We start from the raw sequence: 21,857 nt of genomic DNA, 5'->3' as shown, positions 1-21,857 counted from the left end.
CAAATAGGATTTTTGTTTTAATAACGTGTTTACGCAGCAAACCAGCTGAAATCTGGGACTTTCCAATATAAAACCTGTAATGCTCTTATGGTATTTTGAATATCACCTGAAGGACAAGAAAAATCGAGGTCATTTTTTGTCTTCAGAGCTATAGTAGCCCATGAGCAAAGAAAGAAACCAGGTAAATGCTTAAACCTTTCACGATTGAAGTGAGTTTTGGGGAGAGGATTATTTGAATTCATTTTAGTTAGCTTCAGTTTCCTTATTGTGATCTTAATATTGTAGAATGCTCCCCAATCTGAGACAGACACATGTTATGATCTTAAGAAATATGAATTGTGAGTAGAAGATTTGCTTGAGATAAGTTAGATTAGTTTTAACTAGTGATATGTGTCTCTTCAGGTGTCTGGGCAACAAAATCAATTTTAAAAGGCAAGAAGTTTGGACCATTTGTTGGTGACAAGAAAAAAAGATCTCAAGTTAAAAGCAATGTATACATGTGGGAGGTAAGAAACAGCTTGTAAATGGAAAAAGGTATCTGTTACTAGGTCAGTATTTCGTACTTAGCCTTTAATTTTTCCAGAGATCTTAGAAAGAGAGATGATGTGAAATAATTGCCATCTATCTATGTCTACCATTACAAACAGTTATTTATAGACACTTGGATTGAGCAACCATTCTGAATTACAAAGCTTTAGACTATTGGCATTGTTTGAAATTGCTGTGTTAATTTTCTTATATACTGACTCTGGGTCACATCTCCCCTTGGGAGTCTCTTGCTGATAAAGCTCTGCTTTGTTGGCTTGAACCCTGAGTAATAGCCCTTCTGCAGCTGAGTACTGTCAACTGCTTATGAAATTAGGGAAATTAGGAGGATATGGAGTCTCTTAAGGAAGCCGCAGCACTTGTCCTCATTTAGCTCTTTGAAAACAAGCTTTGTTATGGGAATTAATTTTGCTTTTGGAGTTTTTTATAAAAGTTCTCAACTGTTGCAGTATTTCTTGTGCTGCTTGTGTTTGGGCTTGCCTTAAAGCGAATGCTGTCTGGACAGCTGAATAGCTCTTTAAGCTCCACTGATAGTCATAAGACCTTGGATATTATGTAGATTTCAAAATGTAGGTGTCTTAATCTGGAGTTGAATCCTATCTACAGTGTCTTTAAGGCAGCTCATAACTACTTCCAAAGACGGCTTCAGCCTTTCTGAAGACGCATACAGCAAATGGCTTTAGCAAAGGGAATGGTTAAGGAGGGGTGGGATGGAGGAACTGTGGCATAGCATGTTCTGGAACAGAACTTGCTAGTTTACAGATTTTTAGGCTAAAGATATTGATGGCAGTTATCCTTTTGGCCCCTGGTCTGCAAAAATTGAACTGCATAAAATGCTGGATACACATAAAAAATTTAATGTTAACTCCTATCAGAGAAACTGATCTAGAACAAGTTCCCATAAATGCAAATTCACATTCAGGAGAGCAATAAAGTGCTCAAGTGTAATGTTTGTTGCATTGAGCTAGTACTATCACAAACTCCGCTGCATAAGCTATCTCCAATTTTGATCTGGTACAAGAACGCTTAGTGAGACGGAATCAGTCAAGTAAATTATTGACCTTGTAACTGGTTTTCTCAGTGGTGGATTTTGAATGTTCTCAGTGGATAATTTTTAGTTTTAAATTCTTAAAATTTGTGTTGAGAAATGATAATCACAAGCAAGCTGTTACAAAGTTTCGTAGTTTGCCATGCAGGTGATAATGGGAAGCCTTGCTAGATTTCAAAGTAATTCTGTATTGCTTTAATACTGATTTTGGAATTAGAAAAAAAGCAGCTAAAATGAGACCTCAACAGTTGTCCCCATATGCTGATATATGAAACCGCTCCAGAGTCTTAACTGTTAGAAAATATGGTTTATAAAAGGATGGTGGTGTGTGGGAGTTGTTAGGTATACGGACTTTCAACTGGAAGAGCAATCTTTTTCCACAAGAATCCCATTTGGTATTTTTAGTGAAGTTAATCTCAAGAAAAAGTAAGGCTTCTAAAAGCTGGCATTTTCAGTCAATTTTAATAATTTTGAACTGTCATGCTTAGAGTATCATTCTGAAAAAGATGTTTTGTGTGGCAGCGTATGCTTGCCATATCTGAGGAGAGAAATGGAGACTTGAACACATATTCATCTTCTGTCGGAGAAAAGCCACGGAAAGGAAAGTGCTGGCAAGTGACTGAAAACTGAGGGAAAAGCTGTCTGCTGATTCAGAGTGACTGGCAGAACTGTGCTGAAGGATCTTGATCATGGTTTACAGGAATCACTTAAGGTCGCAGTGTTATAGAGAGGAGTTGGAGCTATTTCTTTTTTTCACACTGCACAAGGCTTTTAAAAAAAAAATTCAGTCATTTAGAAGCTTTAACTGAAAAGTAATAAAGTATTCTCTTTTGTGCAAAAACCAAAATAATATAAAACCATAATAAAGTAATATATTAAAACAGTAATAAAGTATTATGTTTTGCCATATATTCCATATCTGCTAACTCTTCCACAGCGTTGTTTGGCTCTTTTCTTCCATGTTAACCAAAAGGATTGCTTTTACAGTCTGGCTCTGGGAAGCTGTTTGTGGTTTCTTATTGCAAGGGCTGGGTGTGCTGATGAACAGTCTTTCAGAAGTCAGCTGGTGAAATCCATGCTGGAATAGTTTAAGTAAGGGAGTTTGCTTGGAGAGAAACTAAGATGATTTTGGTATGTTTATTGAAACTTTACCTTTATTGATAAAATTCTGTTCTATTAAACCAACAGTATATCAACACAAAAATCAAATTTATTAAATAGTTCTTATGTTAAGCTGTTGTAGAGGTGTACTTGAAATTGAAAACATAAGACAGTTTGAAAAGACTTAAAATTACTTGTAAAGTAAATATCGGGAATAATAAAAAGCTACAATGTTGTAGAACAGAATGGGGAAGTTCTGGTGAAATTGGAGTTTTAGTTGGTGCTAAGGGAATGTTGCAGGAGGTAATGAGCTAGGGAGGCTGGGCTTTGAGAAGGGCTTTTCCAGGCAGAGGCTGGTATTTATAGACTTGACCAAAAGGAAAAAAGCAGATAATAAGATAGAACGAAATTGCACAAATTTTCCCTTTTTTGTTTTTCTAAAAATCTGTGAGCTGCCCACTCTTTCTGAGACATTGCGTTAGTGTGCCTGTCTCGTGAGACAAAGTAATGGCAGGATGATAGTTCCAGTTGCCAAACAGTGGTGTGTTCTTCGGTTTGGGAAAAAAAATGAAACTGCATACATTTCAGCATACACTGAAAGCTTTTCTCATAGGCGTCTAACTTGGTTTATAGCAAGAAGAGTGGGAGACATACCACATGGCTCGAAAGAGAAGCAGAGTTGCCTGTCATCAGAAAATACTGAAGATGTCAGTGACCTTGCGTTATTGCAAGCTGTCTTGAAATGTAAAATGGGAGTAGGTGTTAAAAATTTTTCTCGAAGAACAGAAGCTTGGTCAGCTTTTTTTTTTTAAGGTGATCACAAGTTTTCTGAAAGGTTAAGATCTTCTTTAATACCCTGAAAAAAGATTAAATATAAATTAATGCTTTCCCTTATCTTTCCAAATAAAGCAAATGCTTCTAACTTCTATAGAGTTACTTTTCCCAATTGATCAGAGTGTAAAATTAAAGCTCTGTTGCCTTTATATCTTAAAATCAACCATTTCACTAAATGCAAAATCTAGAGAATCATTTCAGGCTTGCCAAACTGGAGGGGGGGGGAAAAAAAAAAAGGAAAAAAAGAAAAAGCATATAGTGTTTCAAATGTTTTGGCTTTTGAGCCCAAAACCTTCAGAGAAGGCTTTGCAGGCCAAAAGGTATTTTTTCCAATTGTACCAGTTCCACTAAAAAGATTGCAGAAGACCAGCAGCGCTCCCCCCAGTACAGCCCCTACCTCTGCTCATATCCTTTGTGTTATCTCTGTCCGTAGATGACAGCTACTAGTTTGTATAGCTTTAAAATGTGTAGTGTTTTGATGCACGTACATTTCAGTGTTAGCAGTTGTCCGTTGTTTAATGACATTTTTCTCCCATAGGTGTATTACCCAAACTTGGGATGGATGTGTGTTGATGCGACGGATCCAAAGAAAGGGAACTGGCTGCGGTATATAAACTGGGCACGTTCAGGAAAGGAGCAAAATCTGTTTCCTCTGGAGATCAACAGGACCATATACTACAAAAGTTTAAAGGTATCAGTGTCTGAAGAATCAGTTACTGCTCTGCTACCTTTTATTATTAATACTTTTTATGCCCCTTTATCCAAATCCTATTTTTTACTATTTGTATTAAACAGATTTTGAAACAATTTATGAAATGTAATTAAAATATTGCAAATGCTACATTTCATTGGTCTAAATTCTTCTGTGCCAATACAGTTGACATTAAGATCTATTAAAATATAGGATATGTACGAACACTAAGTCTATCTTGTTGGCACCAAATTTCATACAAACTAGAATGAAAAACTATAGCAGATCACGTAAAATAATTGTTTTCCTATTTCTGTAGATACTGAAGCACTGTCTACTGAGAATTTTTTGCAGAAGTCATTTATGCATTTCTTTTTGCATCACCTGACAAAGATTGGTTGTCAAGACACTTCTGTGGGTAGCTTCATGAAGATTTTTTTACCGGTTTTATACCATTCCAGTTTCATTCAGGGAGTGAGGGGCAGGAAGAAGGGTGTAGTTCCTGTGGCATTTTATCTCCCAAACCAAGAAAAAAAAAATACGGTTTAACTATAAATAATGGTAGAGTATGTTAGTGTTAGAATATTGTGGCTATAAAGTATTATTTGAATCTCTGCTCAAGAAGTGAGTATATCTAGCTCAGCTTTGTTTTTATTTAAAATGCTTTTGTGGCTTTCTGGGTATATGCAGCCTTGCTGTTACCCGGCGTTGCTGTTTCTTACATTTCCTTGTAAGGCCGGCAACATCTGTAAGTAACCAATCTTCACTGAATAAAAGAATGAGTTGATACCATGCAGTTTTGAAGTTTATAGGGCAGTACAGCAATACGTAAAGCTGTTATATTTTAGGTCACTAGAATGGGAAAAAACCCACAATCTTCTAAACGCTTTCTGAACTTTCTAATAGCTTTGAGACAGCGTTCAAGTAGAGGTTTGCTATTGCCAGCCAAACTATTGACTTCTCTTTGGTGGTTTTTTTCACTGAGGGCAGGCTCCCAATGTGAAGCTGTAGCCCGCTTAGTTTTCTCTAGACACGTTTTCTTGGGTTGCCTCTGCCTTTGCCCATAGTCACACTAGTTCGTTAACGTAAGTGGGATTTTTGGAGCCAGTCTGACATTTTAAATTTTTCTCTCATTGAGTTTTTTTTGCAAAAGTTTTAGTCCTGATAAAGACAAGCGTTCACCTATTTCAGATTTGCTTTCTGATGAATCATATTGCACTTTGGAAAATAATTGTACCACTAAAAGAGGCTGAGCACTGCTGATAGAATAGCAAATTCTTTCCCTCAGCACCTGAAATATGCTTTTGTTCCCTGATTGTTTTCTCTTGCGACCTGATGAGTTTTACCTGAGTAGGTCTTGCCAACAAGATCATGCTGCCAAGCAGCTCTTTTTGAAGGCTGTTAGAGCAGCCTCCAAGGATCAGTTTTATGGGTTTTAAAATCTGTCTGGGATTTGTTGCAGTGCGAGATTTTGCATTTGGGATGTGAAGGGGCTCTTGAAAAAGCCACCTTCAGATGGCTTTATTTGCCCCTGCAGCAACCACTTAAGATCGGCATGTGCTGCGGGATTGTTTATTAGCTTCATTCAGTGCTGGCAATACCAGTCCCAGGCAAACTGCTGGAAATTCATGTTGGTGTCTGCGCTGTGTGCTAGTCGGAGGGAGTCTTACATCCGAAACAGTGTTACCCCTGCACAAAGGCTTGAGCTGAACCTCTTGGAGGCCAGTGTAGAAGCAGCAGCTCTGAGTAGTTTTGGGTTTGGGTCGCTCACAAGGCGGGGTGCCGGGACCCGAGCTGGTACAGAACCACCGAGCTGTTTCTGCCCTGTAGACTTAGTTCCAGGAAGAGAGTGCGGACATGCTGGAACTAGTTCTGCACGAGCCGGGTTGGGCTGGCTTGGATTAATAATCCTGGCTTTGTGCTGCTCAGAAGTAACCAAGCTGTTTGCAGGACCAAGTTGGTCCAAGGAGCGTTGCAGCCATGGTTCAGCGCTGCGTTCCTGCCCTGCCGGGATTGTCACTACATCTGTGACACGGGTCATTTCAGAGATGGTGGTAGAAATGTCTGAGTGGCTGCATGACACAAAACTATGTTATAATGTAAAGTTTAACTTCACTCCGTATTGGGGGAAAAAACCCTCACAAATCTGTAATAATGAACGCTTGTTAAAAGTGCATCTGATAATCCAATTATTTTTTGAACCATCTGTTTCAATATATTTTATTCTCTTCTCCCACCTTTTAGAGAAGAGATATATAAGGAAAATTCTGATCTTTTTAATCTGTGATGATTTATGAAGTGAAAGCTTGATGTGAAATTGTACAGTTTTCACTACCGCTAAACATTCAGCATTCAGTCGGCATACCGATAAATCAGACCAAGATTTAGAAAGTCACACATTTTGTGATTTTTTTTTTTAATTGCACAAGTACACTATTCTTGTAGTTTAATATGAATATTTTAAATCCAATATTCTGTTTAATTTCTTGGCCATTCCAAGTATATGAGAACCAAAGGAAGGCATTAAGAAAGCTTGTTTGGTCTAGTGTTTTGTAAACTTACTTTTCATTATTTCAAGTGACAATTTGTAGTAAGCAGGATTTTTAAATAAAGTTAGTGTGAAGAAACTGGAAGTTAAGCTGCAAGTGACTGACAGCGTAGAAGTATAATGTAGAGGAGGAGGTTTTGAATGTGTGGTCTCAAGGGCAAGTTACTATATTAAAGCATTTAAATATTGTCTGTTGTATCAGTTTTTACTATCCTATACCTTAGAAACTGCAGGGAAAATTTATACCCTGGAAAAAATTGTGGTGTTTTCAGCTTTTTTTTTTTTTTTTTTTTTTTTTTTTTTTTTACAAAATATCGTTGCTTATATGTCTGCTTTTTATTTAAAGGTTTGGTTTTGTCTCACATTCTGTATCAGAGATGATGTTTTCTCATAGGGTCTGTATCAGCCTTAGATTCACATCACACCTTACTGACAACCGAGGCAAAAGAAAGCATGTAATAAATAACATCTTAAATGTCCTTCTCTTCATATAACGTGTTATGGTGCATACACTGCCAGTTCAAAACTGTTGTAAATTTACCGGCCCAGGTATGTGCGCATAGTTCCTTCCTGATCTTTATCATGATTCATAAATTTAGGGGAATTCCATTTAGTGATAAATAAACAGCGCAGTCTTTACTTACCCCCAAAAGAGAATTCGAGTGGCTTCTATGTCATTTTGTTCTGCTTTACCTTGAAGCATTTAAAGTGTTGTCAGAGCTATTTATTTCTTTCCCAAGGTTTCTTCAGCTTTTTGTGGGTTTCTAATTTGTAAGTTAAACAGGCTGATTTCCAAGCTTCATGGCTAAGATAAGCAAAGCCCAAATTTGCATGGTGTAAACGAACCCCAAAACTGCACAGAGCTTTAACTTCCCTGTTCTGGGCTGTAAATGAATAGTAATAGGATAGAATTTTTAAGTGAGTACAAGCAAATATTTTTCTCTTCCATCTCTCCTCGTCATCTTTATTGAAGGACTGAGGATCTTTGTCGGCTGCTTTGCATATGCTTTCCCCAGGATGCATATGTGAGAGTTGTGAGCTTTCGTTGAAAGACTCATTGTGGGGTTTCAGGAGTTCTTCCTGCCTCTCCTAATGAAACGAGCCAGTTGAATAGTGTTAATTCTGCACATGGTACAGGACGTTGTAATTCTTGAAGAAGTAAAATGGCAGTGAAAACTCAGTTTCGAAAAGTCTTCTAAGTAAGCTGGGCTGTGAAACTGTCCTTGATTAAGGTGAAATGAATTTGTTTATGGAAGAATGTTTTGTCAAACAGGTTTATGAATACCTCAAGAACCTCCTTGTTACACAGGAATGCCATGTAACACAGGGCTGCGCAGTGTGAAAAACGCACAAAGTACCACACCAGCTGTCCACCGGGGTTACGCTGGGGGCGATAAGGCCACATCTAGGCACAAAAGGACAATATCACAGTAAAATGCAGTGTCTGCGGTGAAAAATAAATAGTAAGGTCAGACAGGCACTTGCTTATCTCAGTCTGTACAAGACACATCGCCATGCTTGTACGTGTACAGGGAATCGAACTCTAGACAATCTGTGCTATCTCTAGAATATAACTTATTAGGATATTACTCTTGGAAATAACAAATTTTGAAATCACTTTAAACTTTTTGAGCAGAAAATACTCAAGATTAAGGAATTCTCAGTGTTGCAACAGAAAGCAGGTGGGAGTTGCTAACCTAATGAGCCTTTCCAGAATTCATACCTCTTTTAACTAGGTTATCCCCACCTGACACCGCGACACACACAACGAGCTGGGGGTGACAGTTTGGGGGAGGTTGGTTGTTAGAGTTATTAGGGGATGTCTTTGGTAAGAGATGGCCGTGTGTTCTCTGGTGTGGAAGTGGCACTTGGTCAGTGCAGTCCCTTTCTAGCTCATATTGCTAACGAGGGAGCTGGGTTAATTGTCTGGGTTTGACACTGCACCTCGTCTTAGAAGTACAAGGTTGGACGGCTTCGTTTGGATTCTAGAGTAGTCACACCAAAACTTAAATTCATCAAGTTGAAAGTTAGTTCCAGCCGAGCAGCTAACAAATGGCACGCTCGTTATCACCCTGTGTTTGCACTGCCTACCATTTTTGCTAGCTCTTTTTTTCCGAGTTTGTGTATTTGTTAGATGGTGAGTTGTTTGCATCAGACAACTCTTCGTTATTCCGTGCTGCTAAACAGCTGGAAAATGGGACTGTGCCGACAGGTTCACCGCTGTTTATCCTGTCAGGCCTCTGGGACTGTTAAAGGAGCCAAACCGTAGGCTTTGCTTATGTTATAATTTAAACACTTAACATAGTTGCTGGGATCTTGCCTCTCTTGTTATTCCGGTGTCTGGGGGTATGAAGATAACCATCACCTTCATCAAGTGCTGGGAGACCCACTGAAAAAAGAAAAAAAAGTGCTGTAGAAGAAACAAATATGACTATTGTTCTTGATATAAAAATTCCCTTGGGCTTCAGACTTGAAATAATAGTGTAAGGATACCCTTTGCTGTAATGACTCTAAAAATAGTATTTTATCTCTCCAAGCCCAGTGGTCATTAAGCCCTGGACAGAGGGGGCTGTAGTTAAGGTAAAGGCATTTAAGTTGATTTTTTTTTTCTTGGTTTTGGGTAGAGTGCTTCAGGAAATGGAGAGAGAATGATGAAGGTTTAAAAAAAAAATAAAAAAAAAATAGATACAAATACGTCTTTAGTCTGCAAACTTGGAGTACTAGCTTGAATCTGGTAATGTTTTAACCAGAGAAACCAGTATCGATCCCTTTGGTGATGGTGCTGGGAATGGGAGTAGTAATTGCGGTGATGCCAGCTTGCCTAATTTGCTCTTTCCTGTGCGTTTTTTGATTGGATAAAAAAAATAGAAATCGTAAGTTTGGAATTGCAACAAATCTTTCGTTGTGGCAATTAATTGGGTCTGTTAAACGTGCAGTAACTCTCAGTTTTCCTCTGTATTCTCTTTAACTCACTGCCACAGTCTTTTCCCGCATCTTTAGATTTTGTTCCAAATTCCAGCTTTAGTGGGTGACTGAACACTTGTACTCCCTTAGTGCCCTGTGGAAGGTAGGTGCGCCTGGGTCCAGCGACGCTGCTGGGAAAGAGTTACCAGAATTAGTGTAAATAGTTGAAAAAAAAAATTAAAGTGTAAACATAAAGTGTAAATCGCTGGTAACGAACACCAGGGACTCGATTGCTGCCAGTTCAGCCTGCGTGGATTTAACTCGATGTCACGATTGGAGACAAATCTAAATTTGGGAAGTTTCAAATTTATTTAATAATTGTGTGTTATTGCGTAATTAATTAGGGATACTGGCGGGAAAGGCGGGGGGGAGCAGCTCGGCGCTGCGCGCCCTCCGGCCGGCAGGGGGCGTTGCCGGAGGCGCCCTTGGCGCGCGGGGCGCCGCGGGCGGCGCGAGCCACCGCCGCCTTCGGCGCCGCCGCGGCCGCTCCCCCCCCCACCCCGCCCGCCATTGGGCCCCCCCCGCCGCCCCGCGGCCCGCCGCCAACAAGCCGCCGCCTGATTGGCTCCGCGCCTCTCTCTTCTCTCCCGGCAGCCAATCGCGCCCGGCGAGGAGCTGTTGGTGTGGTACAATGGGGAGGACGACCCGGAGATAGCCGCCGCTATTGAGGAAGAGCGAGCCAGCGCCCGCAGCCGGCGGCACTCCCCGAAAGCCAAGAAAGGTAAGGGCCCTCCGCGGCCCCCCGGGCCTCTCCGCCTGGCAGGGCGGCGGGGGAGAGCGGGGCGACCCGCCAACTTCTGCCGGGTGGGCGGCGGCGGCCGCCGTGACCTTCTCCGGAGGGAGGGAGGGCCGGGGGGCGGCGAGGCGAGGCATGGAACTTGTGGCGTCTGCCGGACCGGGCTGGAAAAGTTGGCCGGGGCGGCGTGAGAGGCGCCGGGCGCCTTCGCCGCGGCGGCGGGGAGGGAAAATGTCTGCGCGGGTGCGGGAAGGCCCTGGCGAGGGGCCGGGGCGGCCTCCCGCGGACCAGAAAGTTTGTGTGCGGGGGGGGTGGTGGTGGGTGGCGGCCGAATTATTTTCGGGCAGTGCTAACAAGTGAAGTGTCGCCCAGGAACGGGCTTCTGTGAGGCGCAGCGGTGGGTTTTTTTTTTACTCTAGCCGAGCGCTGGTGCGAGTGGAAAATTAAGGCTTTGTTATTTTCTGCGGTTTTTAATTTCTCGTTATTTTTAGGGTACTGGTGATCTCGTTGCTCGTGAAATTTTGCAGGCAGCGTGAAGGGACTACTTTTGGCTGACTTTGGCAGAGGAGGAAGGATGGGAGAAGAATTGCGGGGGGGTACACACGTTAGTCTTTACGTAAATACGTATGTCAAACCAGACATCCTTTATTTTTTCCATGATTAATTCAGCAGCAATATTTTTTTAGAGTGCATGTGTCTCCACGGATGGCCTTATATAACTGACATTTTGACTGCCGTTTTAGGCCAAAATCGCAATAAAAGCTGTCACTCACAGGGAGTAAATATAAAAAGGAAGTATTTACAGTTGTACCGCGAGGGTATCGATTCCTCTTGTAGGTGAATATGTATATTTTGTAATTCTCTGAAGGTGACAAGTGAACCAAAGAACGAAAGGAGATATTTTAAATGGCATTATTGTGAAATTTTTTACCTTAAAATTTAGGGCCTGATCTTACTTGTAGCACAGTTGACTGTGGAACTCACAAACTCAAATATGTAGGAGAACAATTATTATATAATTATTTTCTTTTAATTTTACAGGGGGCTGTCAGAAAGAAGTGGTGCAACACAATTAGTTATTCTTTTGAACAGTAATTCATAGGTTAAGCTAATACAAACTGAAATTCAAGCACTTATTTTTATTTTGCTGCCTGTAATGAAAAGCATATTTAGCACATAAATAAGTAACGCTTTGTAAATTAGAGGCTGTATTATGCTTTTTCCTAAATGTGCATTATCTTAGCAAATAGAATTTGTGTGCCTGTGATTTACCTGAAAGGCTAGAAAAACAACTTGAAAAAATTTGATTATATTATAAATCAGAAAAGCCAGACAGAATAATTTCTAAGATAATTTTTCATGGCATAGAAGTTTAATTTACATTCAAAAAGTTATAGATAAAAATATCAGTAAACTAATTTGGTGGTAAATGGGTTTTGGGTTTGTGCTGTTTTGTATGTTTAAAGTTTTAACAGCTATGGGTTTTACAGATTTCAGACTGTCATAATTAGGAACAATAGGTCTTTTAAAAACATAAACTTCTTATCAAGGCTCACAAACATTAAAAAGAAGAAAAAAAAACAAAAACCAACCCCAAACACAGTATAGATGAAGCATTTGATGATACCCAGGAATAATTTATCTATGGAATTATACTCTTGTGTCATGAAGCAGAAAGACCAAATTCTGAGTATTTAGTTGCTTTGAATTGTTATGATTAAAGTTGCAGCATCTATGCTGTAAAAGATAAGGCAGTTGAAAGTATTTGCTTTATTCTTTTCTAATACATGCACATTTTGAAATTGTCTAGTTCTGTTTTTAGTAGGTTCCATTGGAATTACTTTTACTCCTCTACTAGTCTCAGTTATATTAGCATTTGTAGTAACATTACTTGTTAATATTTGCAGTTCACTGCAATTTTCTTATAAGAAACATAATATTTTCCTACTGATTTGATAGCAGTCTCTGCAGTTAAGATTCCAAAATGGTTTATAGTGGTATCCCTTCTTTTGCAGATTCAGCTATATCTCTTGGATTTGGAAGTTTCTTAGCCTTGGGGTTGAGGTTTTATGGGATAATAAAGGAACATGAGCAGGGTCAAAAAGTAATTAAAAAAGAACAAAACCAACAACATAAAAAATTCTAACTATATGATAAAGAGGGCTTGACAGGAGAAAGATGTTGTGACTTAGCTTTATGCATGTGAAAAATTGCAAGTCAGTACGAGGTAATCTTTTAGATTAAACACCAATTATTGAAACTTGCTAGAGTAGTGTCTCTGGAGGGTTGTGAAATTTGCATTTATTAGCTACGTAAACAGATCATTTAATTCTTTTTTTTTTCTTTATAAACTTTATTTTGGCCTGTGTTGCCGGTTGTCGTCTTACACGTTGAGGAGAAAATAGAACTAAGAACTGCCAAGTTTAAACAACTGTGAATGAGTGTGTCCTTTAGAAACACATTTTCCAGAAAAGGAAACTGACAGTTTAATACCTTAGAAATGACTAGACAAGACCTTATTTGAGAGGTGTATTAAATAGCTCATAATTCTGTATTCAGTAAAACAAATATCCTTTTGAATTTCTAGTGCATCTTAGGCCCCGTCCTTAGACAGTTAAGATATCTATCACTTGACAAATAGTCTTGTTTCTGCAATTTATTTAATGAACTCTGATTATATCAGAAAAGGTGACCATTCCACAAGTATTAAAAATGTGATGTTTTGCCTAATAAATCAAGACTTTCATTATTGTAAAACTTTTCATATTGCAGTAGGAATGCTCTTTATTTCTCAGTAAATCCTCACACGCTGTCAATTCAGACTGTTTTACCATAAGAGGTAGGCCTTACTAAATTTGTAAAGTTGGGATGGCATTTAAGAATCAGCAGCTGACCAAGCGTAGGGTAGACATAAAGTACAAATTTAACTGTTTTCCTTGACCTTGATCTGACCTCTGTTTGCAAGTGATTACTGACACAAGGTTCATAATCTCCTTTAGAGCATATTTAGGATGGCACCTGGCATTCTCCGCAATGTACAGTCTTCTCTAACGTGTTTGCAGAAGGTGGGATCTTGGTTAAGCCTCAGTCGTGTTTCTCAAAATTTGCCTGCTCTTTACTTACACGACTTCTTCAGCAGTTCAACATCTTGCATATTTTTGTTCATGTAGTCTGCATTCAAAATACTTTACATCTCCCAGGTGTTAATGTTCAGTAGTTACTGCCTGGCCTGGTGATAGGTTTTCATAGCTGGAGTAAATCCTTACATCTTTCTTCTGCCGTGCACAACAGCTTAGGAGTCCTTAAGGAAAAAGAGGCAGTTCTTACTAATTTATTTTTATGCATCGAAACATTGTGTGTTGTTGCTAAGGTGATGAGCACATTTGAGATCTAGAAAGAAGTTTAGCAGGATAAAAGGGTATGGGGGGGTTGGGAAATACAACCCCAAAAAAAGAAAACAACTTATTGAACTTGGGTAGCATCAAAGGTTTTTGTCAGAGCCAAGCCCTGTTTTCTGTGACATGATTACTACATGGTTAAGAGCCAGCAGCTGCTGGTCAATAACAAGCAGAAAAATGATCTAATACATTCTTTGCTGCTTTTTCATTTTCTGAAATTTCATTTATTTGTTAAGCATTTATCATCTGCTTCTCCCAAGTTGTAGTTAATATGCTTCTGTTCTGCCTGCCAGGCTTGTTGGAAAATTCATTCAAATCAAATGCATTAGCACAAGATTTTTCATTAATTCCCTTTCTAAAAAAAAAAGGAGAGAACAGCTTGGCTTTCCCTTTACAGTTGAATTCATGTGTCCATTAAAGGAGTAGTGTGGACATCTTTTTCTCTCATCAGGGCATTTCTTCCTTTATATTTGACAGTAGTAATATGTAGTAGTAGTAGTAAGCGGTAGTATCGAAGATGAGTGTTTCCGTCAAGAAGAACACTTATAGAGTCTCTGGCTTCAGACTCGGTCTTCCTTTCAAAAGTAACTTTTCACTAATTGAATAAAAGTATTTTTAAAAAAAAAAAAGTGATCATATATAAAAATATCCAGTGGTTTTTATCAGGCTATAATCTGCTTTAAGGTGCTAAGTAGGCTCCAAAGTGTAATCAAAGAATGCTAAAATCATCTAGGCAGTTTCTGTCGTCGATTACGTGGCAGATCAAAAGTTTGTTCTCAGAGGAAGAAAGATACTGATGTTACGCAGTTTGCGCTGCTACATGCTCGTGAGTAACAAATTTTAAAAAAGTGGGGGGGGGGAAGAGGGCAATGTTTTACTTCTCCTGTGCTTATTTATATCTCTCTGGTAGTAGTTCCACGCTGTGCTGTTCAGCTGTATTTGTGTCTTAGCTGTGTTCCACTAGCACTTTATCTAGGCAACAAACCCCAGTGGCATAATTCGTACTATTGTCTGGAATGAATGCTGCATGTTCTTCTTTCATATCCCTCTCTGTACAAAGTCAGGCTGTCAAGAGGGGGGGAAAAAAGAGTCTGTAATTTCATTTTGCCAAAAGGACATGCTGCATAAGGCAACTTGAGTTGTCTGTCATGAAATGAAATGACCTCTTAAAAAAACTCACTTGTGTCACCTCTTAAAATAGAGTCCTCTATTGTCGTGCAGGCAAAACACCTGAATTGGGTTCATCTGTGTCTTGGACAGACCCTGGTGATTTTTTTTTTTATTGTAGTATAGTTTTAAAGTCTCAAACCATTGCTAATAAATCTTTTAAAACTTTACTACCTTAAATGGCTCTACTGCGATTGTAATGTTGCTATTTCTCATAGTTCTTATCAGATTTCAGGGAGAGCATGAACTGTAGGGTAACTCTTAGTAAATAAGTCACAGAAATAGTGTGAAATTAAGGTGGGTGAATTATGACTCAATTATCATATGTTATAAATAATTATGCCTTATTTTATATTAGTCTGAATGCAAAGCGCAACTTCATGCTTTTGCTTCATAGATTCTAGCTAAATGCTGTCATAATAAGTTACACTGGATTCTCTTTTGCTTGTAAGCGTGACTTGCTGAAACAGTGTCAAATTGCTGCTGCAGAAAAGGGACATGTGAAGATGAAATAAGCAGGTTAAACTGTGTGACGGTAGAAATCCTTGCGGTTTTTTGTTAATACTTTCATAGGCATTCTCAGTTCCAAATAATTAGCTGTACTTGAGAGTCAGGTAAATGTCCATCCTGCTTACAAAAGGTAGGCCTTGAATTGCCATCTGGATGTCATCACAAATCACGACCAAACGATGCCCTGATTGTCTGTTTTTTAAGTTACATGAATTTATTAGGCTTGTACTTGGAATAAGTTTAAAAGTTTATTTCCAAACAGAAAAGAGCTTGTGAGAAAAATGATTGTGTATTAATTGGAGTGTAGTTTATAGACAAACGTTAAAGTTCTGTAAGTTGTACATTTGTAGTAAGGATAACATGAAATGATATTCTTATCTAAGCTCTATTTCCAGTAGATGTGATGAAAAACTTAGGAAATTTTGAAGCCTTGAGATCCTAGCCAATGACTGGGAAAAGACAAGGGAGGAAGGAGAAGGTCAACAAGATCATTTGGAACAAAACCTTGAAACGAAGTTTACTTTGATTTCCCAGAATCACACTGATTTACAAGAAGAATTCTATAACTCCAGTTAAAAAGCAGCGTTTGGGATGTCAAGGGAACTGTATCTCTCACGGCAGCTTCTATATGGTGACAATCTAGTATATTTGAGGTCTTCTAACCAGGGGAAATTTTCTTTTATCCCTCATAAATGGGGCCCCTTGAATAGGAGACTTGTATTGCTTTAAATTCCCATCTTCCCTTCTACAGCAACGCCCCCAGTTCCTATGATAGCTGCTGCTCTGAGCTTTCCTGAACAGCACAGTGAAATTGGTATGATTCATTCCAGCCTTGCTTCTGCCTACAGGTTTAAGAGTAGGAGAAGATAAGCCTTCATTTCAGAGGTAAAAGAATAAATTATCTCTACCTTAAAAAATTAAATATTTCGGCACTAAATTGCATGTATTGACTCCTTAAACTCCATATTTTTGAGTATAAACTTTTGGAAATATGAGGCCTTAGCATATTCAGGTATTTCCTAAGTTCTTAAACATGAGTGGTTTTGCTTTAGTCTCAGGTTGTATCATATTTATGTGAACATTGGGAAACTTGTTTACTTATGTGCTGTAATTACAAGGTTAGGGAAAGCTGTAAGGTTTGTTTCATCTTAAGAAGTCTCAGATGTACTATTGTGTATACACTTCTTCTGAAAGTTTTCCGTGTGTGCAGCTGGGAACGGCCATCCACAGGCAGTAGTGGTGTGCTCCCTGGGCAGTGTGGGACTGGCTGTTATGGCGTATCAGGGTATGGACTGGTACGAACTGGTACATGTTTGTAGTGCGGCAGTCCTCAGTTTGTCTAGACGAGCATCTGACTGGTGATGCCACTAAGAAAGCAGAACTTCTTATAAGAAGAATTCAGCAAAGGGCCTGAAGGTGATCAGGAATGTGGCGTGAGGACTCAGTGCTAGAGTCCCTGACGTCAGAAGGACGTGGTCCTGTTGGAACGGGGCCAGCGAAGGCCACGGAGATGCTGCGAGGGCTGGAGCCCTTCTGCTGCGAGGACAGGCTGAGAGAGCTGGGGCGGTTCAGCCTGGAGAAGAGAAGGCTCCGGGGCGACCTTCCAGCCCCTTCCAGTCCCTAAAGGGGCTCCAGGAAAGCTGGGGAGGGACTCTGGAGCAGGGAGGGGAGCCATGGGATGAGGGGGAACAGTTTTAAACTGAAAGAGGGGAGATTGAGATGAGATCTGGGGAAGAAATTCTTTGCTGTGAGGGTGGTGAGCCCCTGGCCCAGGTTGCCCAGAGCAGCTGTGGCTGCCCCATCCCTGGAGGGGTTCAAGGCCAGGTTGGACGGGGCTTGGAGCAACCTGGGCTGGTGGGAGGTGTCCCTGCCCAGGGCAGGGGGTGGCACTGGGTGGGCTTTAAGGTCCCTTCCCACCCAAACCATTCTGTGATTCTCTGATTTTCAGATCTTTGTTAAAACAGGTACTACAAGCACCTTGCATACTCTGTTACTTTATCTCTTTTTTGTCCTTAACTTAAAATAACAATATGGCCTTCGTGATTGTAAGAAGTTGGCATGTTTCTAGCTATTAATTTATGTCTGGTTAGAGAAAGTGTATATATTTGTCTAACATAATAAAAAAATTTTCTTGGGTTATTTGTTATATTCAAATTCTAAAGTGTTCCATATTTTTCTTTTGCTTTTTCAGCCACGCTTCTATACTATTTTTTCCAAGTTAAAAAAATAAAATGCAGCTAGACTACAGTTGCAGTATTTCCTAGCAAATTTGCTAATCCTGTCTTCAGTTACGTAACCTATAGTGGGAAGTGAAATAAAGCACCAGAAAGCTTTCCAGTTTTAATATTTTTTTTTTTCTATTGATGACATTTAGCTTTAAAACAATGAGTGACCTGGAAGAAAAGAAGCTTGGTTTTTCACTCTTTTTTTTTTTTTTTTTTTTTATTAAGCCGGTGTGTTTTGAAATTATTGTCCTCCTTTTTTAGGAAAATACTTTTTAAATTTTTCTGAAAATAAATTACAAGTTACTAAGTTTCTATTAAAATACTAGTTTCCTTGCAGAAATATTTTATTGCATTAGGATTTTCTTAGAATGTTTGCTTCTGAATCACAGAACTCTTTAAGTGCTTCCGCTTTGAAGATGCAGAGAAAATTTGGTGATTACTGTTTTAGGGAAGAGCTTTGAGATAAATAGATTGGGAGGTTATGTTCAAAAGTAGGAAGGGGATGAATTGCCACAGAATAGGAGAGTAGATGCTGTTTTCCAGAGTGAAACAAGTGCTTTTCTTTTTTTATTCCGTTAAGTGACCTGTTTTGTAATTTGGAATTGACCTGTTGCTTATAGTGTATAAGCAAGCAACTCAGTGAGTTACTGACTGTCTCAGCTGTATTAAAGTGTTTGGATTTGCTGTCTTACTTAAATCTATGTGACTTTTATTCATGTTATAATTCTTTCTTAAATTCTTTTGCATGTTAAGTCCAGGTCTTACCACAGACCATTGCTCTGTCTATGGTTTCCTTACCCTGCTGTGCAATCTCCTACTTCATTTTTTGTTTTATATTTGTAGATTTTGGCTTTTATAGTGTATACAACGTAAAGTCTACGATTGACTTTCAGTGTATTCTTATTTTATTTACCCCTAGCTTGAATCATGTCTTAATTTAGTGAAGTGCCTAAGTTGTTCTTGTAATAAGAATCTTCCATATCTCTTAATCACTTTACTGCCTTTCTCTAGGTGTTTTCTTTTTATCCTTCATCTTTTCAAAACCATGTGAACAATGTTATTCATATTGATTCTGTATCATAAATGGTACTAAACTTTATTAGTGCTTGTTTTTATTACAATTTACCATAATTTTGCATCGGCCATTTATTTTACTTGAATTGTTTAGAGGGAACGTCTTACACCAAGGGCCTGTCTATAGATGCCCCGTGTAATTTATTAGGCAGTGATAAACAAGCATGATTAACTTAATTTCAAGTATGTTCATACAGAGTTTTGATAGCTGCTTTTTGGTGTGAAGAGATGCAGAGTCCATTTGTGTATGTGGCTGAGAGCTGTTTTCTTTAATTGTGAGATCTCCTTGCTTTGTAAGGCAGTTTGTGTTTGTAAAGTTTCCGTGAAGATTCTCGTGTTGCTGGATTATGAAACTGCAAAATACCAAAGTAATCTTATATTCCACTTACTAAATAGTACATTTTCCAAAATGAACTAAAAAGAAAAACAGTTGTCAGACCAGAGTGTATTTAGTTTTCTTAATCTGTCAAACCTTCAGATTTATTTTGTGGTTCCTGCCAAGAGCCTTACACAGATTGACAGGAATGACTTTGTTCTGAAGAATTCTCACTGGCCTACGCTTGCTGTGTCAAGTTCCTCAAGGAAATGTTAGAGCAGTTTAAGTTTTTACTTGGGTTTAACAGTTATTGAAATAAGACTCACTGCTATTTCAACATTTGTAGCTAAGAAATTAGATAATGTCTGACCATCAGATATTCAGTAGCAAATACTTACTTACCTTTTATAAACTATTTCCCATGGACTAAGCAAGCACAGTATTTATTTGGATCACCAGTGCATGCAAGTTATTTAAGATGAAACCCTCAGAAACATTTATGAGCTTACCAGTTAATTTTGTTGTCACTTTCTGAATTCTGCAGGAGTGTTTGATAGACTATGATTAATGCTTTAGAACTTCAAAGAGGCAGTATTATTAATGCAATGATTGACGTGAAGTTTCTCTAGTGAGAGTATTAGAATAGCTGAATATCTTATCATCTTGATTATTATTACTATTATTTTGCAGTAGCAAACTGCCGTGGAAATGGGTAGTCAGCTATATAGCGGTTCTAACTTGCATTGAGAGCCAGATGCCTTGCTTGAGTCTAGTCAAATATATGAATATTGTTTTATTTGGCAGTCCATAAGAAACAATTCGATCCTTGAATGGGAAGGACCTAGTGTTTCTGAAATTGACTTGATTCATATAAATTTTGGTAAATTTTCTCAAGTGTCGCCATTATTCAGAGTCAAGTCCCATGCAAACTTCTTAGTTGCTGCCAGTAAAATTGAGAACTGTCTAGGTGGTCAGCTGTGGTGTAAAGCATCTCAGCTGCAATGGTGGCTGACCTCTCTTTAGCAATAAGTTTGTATCAGAATGTTAAAATACACACCTGTGCCACAGAGTCATACTCTTAAAAGGAAACCTGTGTGGTACCACTGGCAAATATTAGAGTTACCTTGGGCTTTTACCAAGGAGTAGGTCATACTAAGTTTCAGTGAGTTGAGTGAAAAACTGCCTTCCTGCAGAGTGTTCCATTTCGAGGTGCAGGTGAAGAGCAAAGAGTTGCAGATCTTACGGACCCTTGTTAGGGATTGCAAAAGCGAAGTGGACTTTGTGCAGAAACTTTGCTCATTGCTACCAAATCCTTAACTGTTAAGTGTCAGCCTCCGGTCTCTCGTATGCCAGAGCTGCTGTTTCTGGTTCCTTGCCTGCAAATGGAAACGTCCAGGTTACTTTTCAGTGACGTTTTATTTTTGTATTCTGTTTTAGTTGACACTTTATGCTATGAAAAGATGTGTGCAAAAAACTTCTACAACTTTAAAGTGTAATTTGATCTAAACAGGTTAATCTTGAATGTAGCAGTTAACTGAGCAAAAACCAAATACATTTGTGTTCTAACTGGTATTTGTTATCACTTTATTTGAAAAATGGAGGAAGCTGCTGTTCCCTATAATGACTTTATGAGCCTGTTGACCTTTCTTGATTTCATAAATTAGGCATATACCAGTTTGGCGTTTTCTGGTTTGGAGCAGACTATAAATTTAGTAACTTTGGTTGTCAGCTCTGTTAAGATGAGTGCCAACTGTTGCCGTTGTCCTGCAGCACTGTCTGGATCCTACGTCTGTGAGAGACTTTGCTCCTGTTTCCTCAGCGCTGGAGACTCCTGTTACAGTAAACCCAGTGCCCGGGTTAGATACAAAGGCAGTCCTGTTTCCTGGGGATTGTAGCCCTTGTACAGCTGCATTCTCCAAGTAAAGCCAGAGCCTGTGTCTGGACAGACGTTTGGATGAAGTGCATTTTTGGTCTTCCGTGCAACTGCAGCTCTTCACTAACTTTTTGAGAGTTGTGTTTGGCATGGAGGAGTAAATGTACTCTTGGTAGCAGAACTTGCCAGTGCTGTATGAAGGGCACTAGCTTTTGGGTCTGCATGTGGACTCAGCAATCCTTTATTTTTCTTTTTTTTTTTTTTTTTCTTATTAGTATGACCACTACTGAATTTAAACTTATCCACTTTGTCAAACAGAATAAAATGGCAGGTAAAGTCCTAAGTAGTTACTTTTAAAGATAACTTAGCTAAGAAAAAACCCAGATGTTTTTGATCTAAGCCCTCTCAAATGTTTAGTGATCCAAATAGGGCAATGACAAATATTTGGGTTATTTATTACAGGTAAAGGCAGACTGATCTAATAATGATTGTTTTAAGCTTTGTGGTTACAAGTAGTGATGTGAGGCCTTTCATTTGCATTATCTTCCAAATGATGCTGTCAAAAAGCATGTTATTTCTTAATTATCTGAGCGTTAGCTTCATTTCAGGGTCAGAAAAACATTTCAGGGAGAGCTATAGCGAATGTAGAAGCAATATTTTTCTGGATTCAAGTAAAAGCTTGTATTTGTTAAAGTGGATATTTAAGTTTTGACTAATTCTCTGTATTTAAATACAAAATTTGGATGCTCTATTTTTAACTGAATTGTACATAAAACCTGGCTAAATATAGAGAACACCAGTTATTTCTGGAAAATCTGTATGCCAG

The 21,857-nt window shown here is 38.9% G+C and overlaps 1 protein-coding gene across 3 annotated transcripts in view; it reads left to right on the top strand.

Annotated features, from left to right (window-relative positions):
* Positions 1-21,857, top strand: part of PRDM2 (PR/SET domain 2) — a 72,179-nt gene that overhangs the window by 17,487 nt on the left and 32,835 nt on the right. For all 3 annotated transcript variants that reach the window (XM_063353542.1, XM_063353544.1, XM_063353545.1), the window contains exons 4-6: positions 403-506; positions 4,068-4,220; positions 10,327-10,453. In XM_063353542.1, coding sequence (XP_063209612.1) covers positions 403-506; positions 4,068-4,220; positions 10,327-10,453 — 384 coding nt within the window. The remainder of the gene's footprint in view (positions 1-402; positions 507-4,067; positions 4,221-10,326; positions 10,454-21,857) is intronic.

The sequence above is a fragment of the Chroicocephalus ridibundus genome, chromosome 16 (genome assembly GCF_963924245.1).
Source record: "Chroicocephalus ridibundus chromosome 16, bChrRid1.1, whole genome shotgun sequence".
NCBI lineage: Eukaryota > Metazoa > Chordata > Aves > Charadriiformes > Laridae > Chroicocephalus > Chroicocephalus ridibundus.
This window is presented reverse-complemented; position numbering and strand designations above follow the sequence as displayed.